Below are 1,406 nucleotides of genomic sequence, written 5' to 3' on the forward strand. Positions count from 1 at the left end.
GTAAATAAATAAATCTGAGACAGTCTGGCATCACATCCAGGGGTTATGTTGTGATCTCGGCCTCTTATATTCCATGGAAACTGCGTAACCGGCTCTGTAAGTCCTACGACATGAAACAGCTCTTGCTCAATTTTACGTTTCGGTTAAAGAATGGAGGGCAGCACCAAAATCTTTCTATACGCCCTTCGAGATAGATCAAGTAGGAGCGCCGATTCAGACTGTTTGACAATGTTCTGAGTTCAAATTCTGCCTAAGTATACTTTGCCTTTTCGGGGCCGATAAAATAAGTACTAGTCGAGCCCTGGGGTCGATGTAAACGAGTTACCCCTTTGGCCGAACTTACTGACCCTGTGCTAAAATGTCAAACTAATGTATGCATATACGTATATATCTCACCCTACACACGCGTACACACATATTCGCGTGTGTATGTATATATATGTATGTAACGTGTCCCTATAACTTAGGGAACAGATACTAGACATAAAATGAAAAAAATTAATCGATTTGATCAAGGCACTGCCCCAGCATGGCCGGAGTCCAATGACTGAAATAAGCAAACAAATAAAATCTTAAAATCATAAAATAATAAAATCTTTATCAAAATCTATTTTCTCCAAAAGAAATATAAAATTAAAGCGGAAACGAAAAACAAAAAGAAAGAAAGCAAGCAAGCAAGAAAGAAAGAAATAAAGAAAGAAACCCCCTCCTAAAAGACATGAAATGTTGCAGAACAAAATTTTTGCAATTCTCACCTGTAAATGTTGAACTCGTGAATATACGGACAATTTTCGATCCAAGAGAAGGCAGGTTTTGCATACATCCAATAAGCAGACGATACAGCCGTTCTCTTCTTTCTTTTTCTTTCCGTTCTCTTTCTGCGAGTTCTTCGGGAGTCAATTCCTGCTTCGCTTCTTCTTCTTCTTCCTCTTCGTTCTCATCTTTTTCCTTATCCTTTTCTCTTTCTTTTTCTTTCTCTTTCTCTTTCTCTTTATCCTTCTCCTTTTCTTTCTCTTTCTCTTTATCCTTATCCATCCTGACCGGATCTAATATCGGAGATTATAATAGTAGCAGGAATGGCTGCCGTTAAATTATTCTGGTTCAATTCCCGTTCTCTCCTCTTATCATCGTTTCAAATAAAAATCAGAAGAGGCAACAGGAATTGTTGGTAGGGGTGTAAGTATACACAGACACACACAAACACATAAACACACACACACACACTTATACCTCTCTTCTTTTATCTTTTACTTGTTTCCATCATTGGACAGCTGCCATGCTGGAGCACCGCCTTAAAGGGCTTAGTCGAGTACCTATCTATCTATCTATCTACCTGTCTGTCTGTCTATCTATCTATCTATCTATCTATCTATCTATATATGTGTGTGTGTGTGTATCTCTCTCTC

General features: G+C 38.3%; 1 protein-coding gene across 1 annotated transcript in view; it reads right to left on the reverse strand.

Moving 5' to 3' along the window:
- LOC106874921 (NACHT and WD repeat domain-containing protein 2) overlaps window positions 1-1,328 on the reverse strand; it is a 27,617-nt gene extending 26,289 nt beyond the window's left edge. Inside the window, exon 1 of the mRNA XM_052977148.1 lies at window positions 756-1,328. Coding sequence (XP_052833108.1) covers window positions 756-1,035 — 280 coding nt within the window. The 5' untranslated portion in view covers window positions 1,036-1,328. The remainder of the gene's footprint in view (window positions 1-755) is intronic.
- Between the last annotated feature and the right edge of the window lie 78 nt (window positions 1,329-1,406).

Source organism: Octopus bimaculoides, chromosome 27, assembly GCF_001194135.2.
Source record: "Octopus bimaculoides isolate UCB-OBI-ISO-001 chromosome 27, ASM119413v2, whole genome shotgun sequence".
NCBI lineage: Eukaryota > Metazoa > Mollusca > Cephalopoda > Octopoda > Octopodidae > Octopus > Octopus bimaculoides.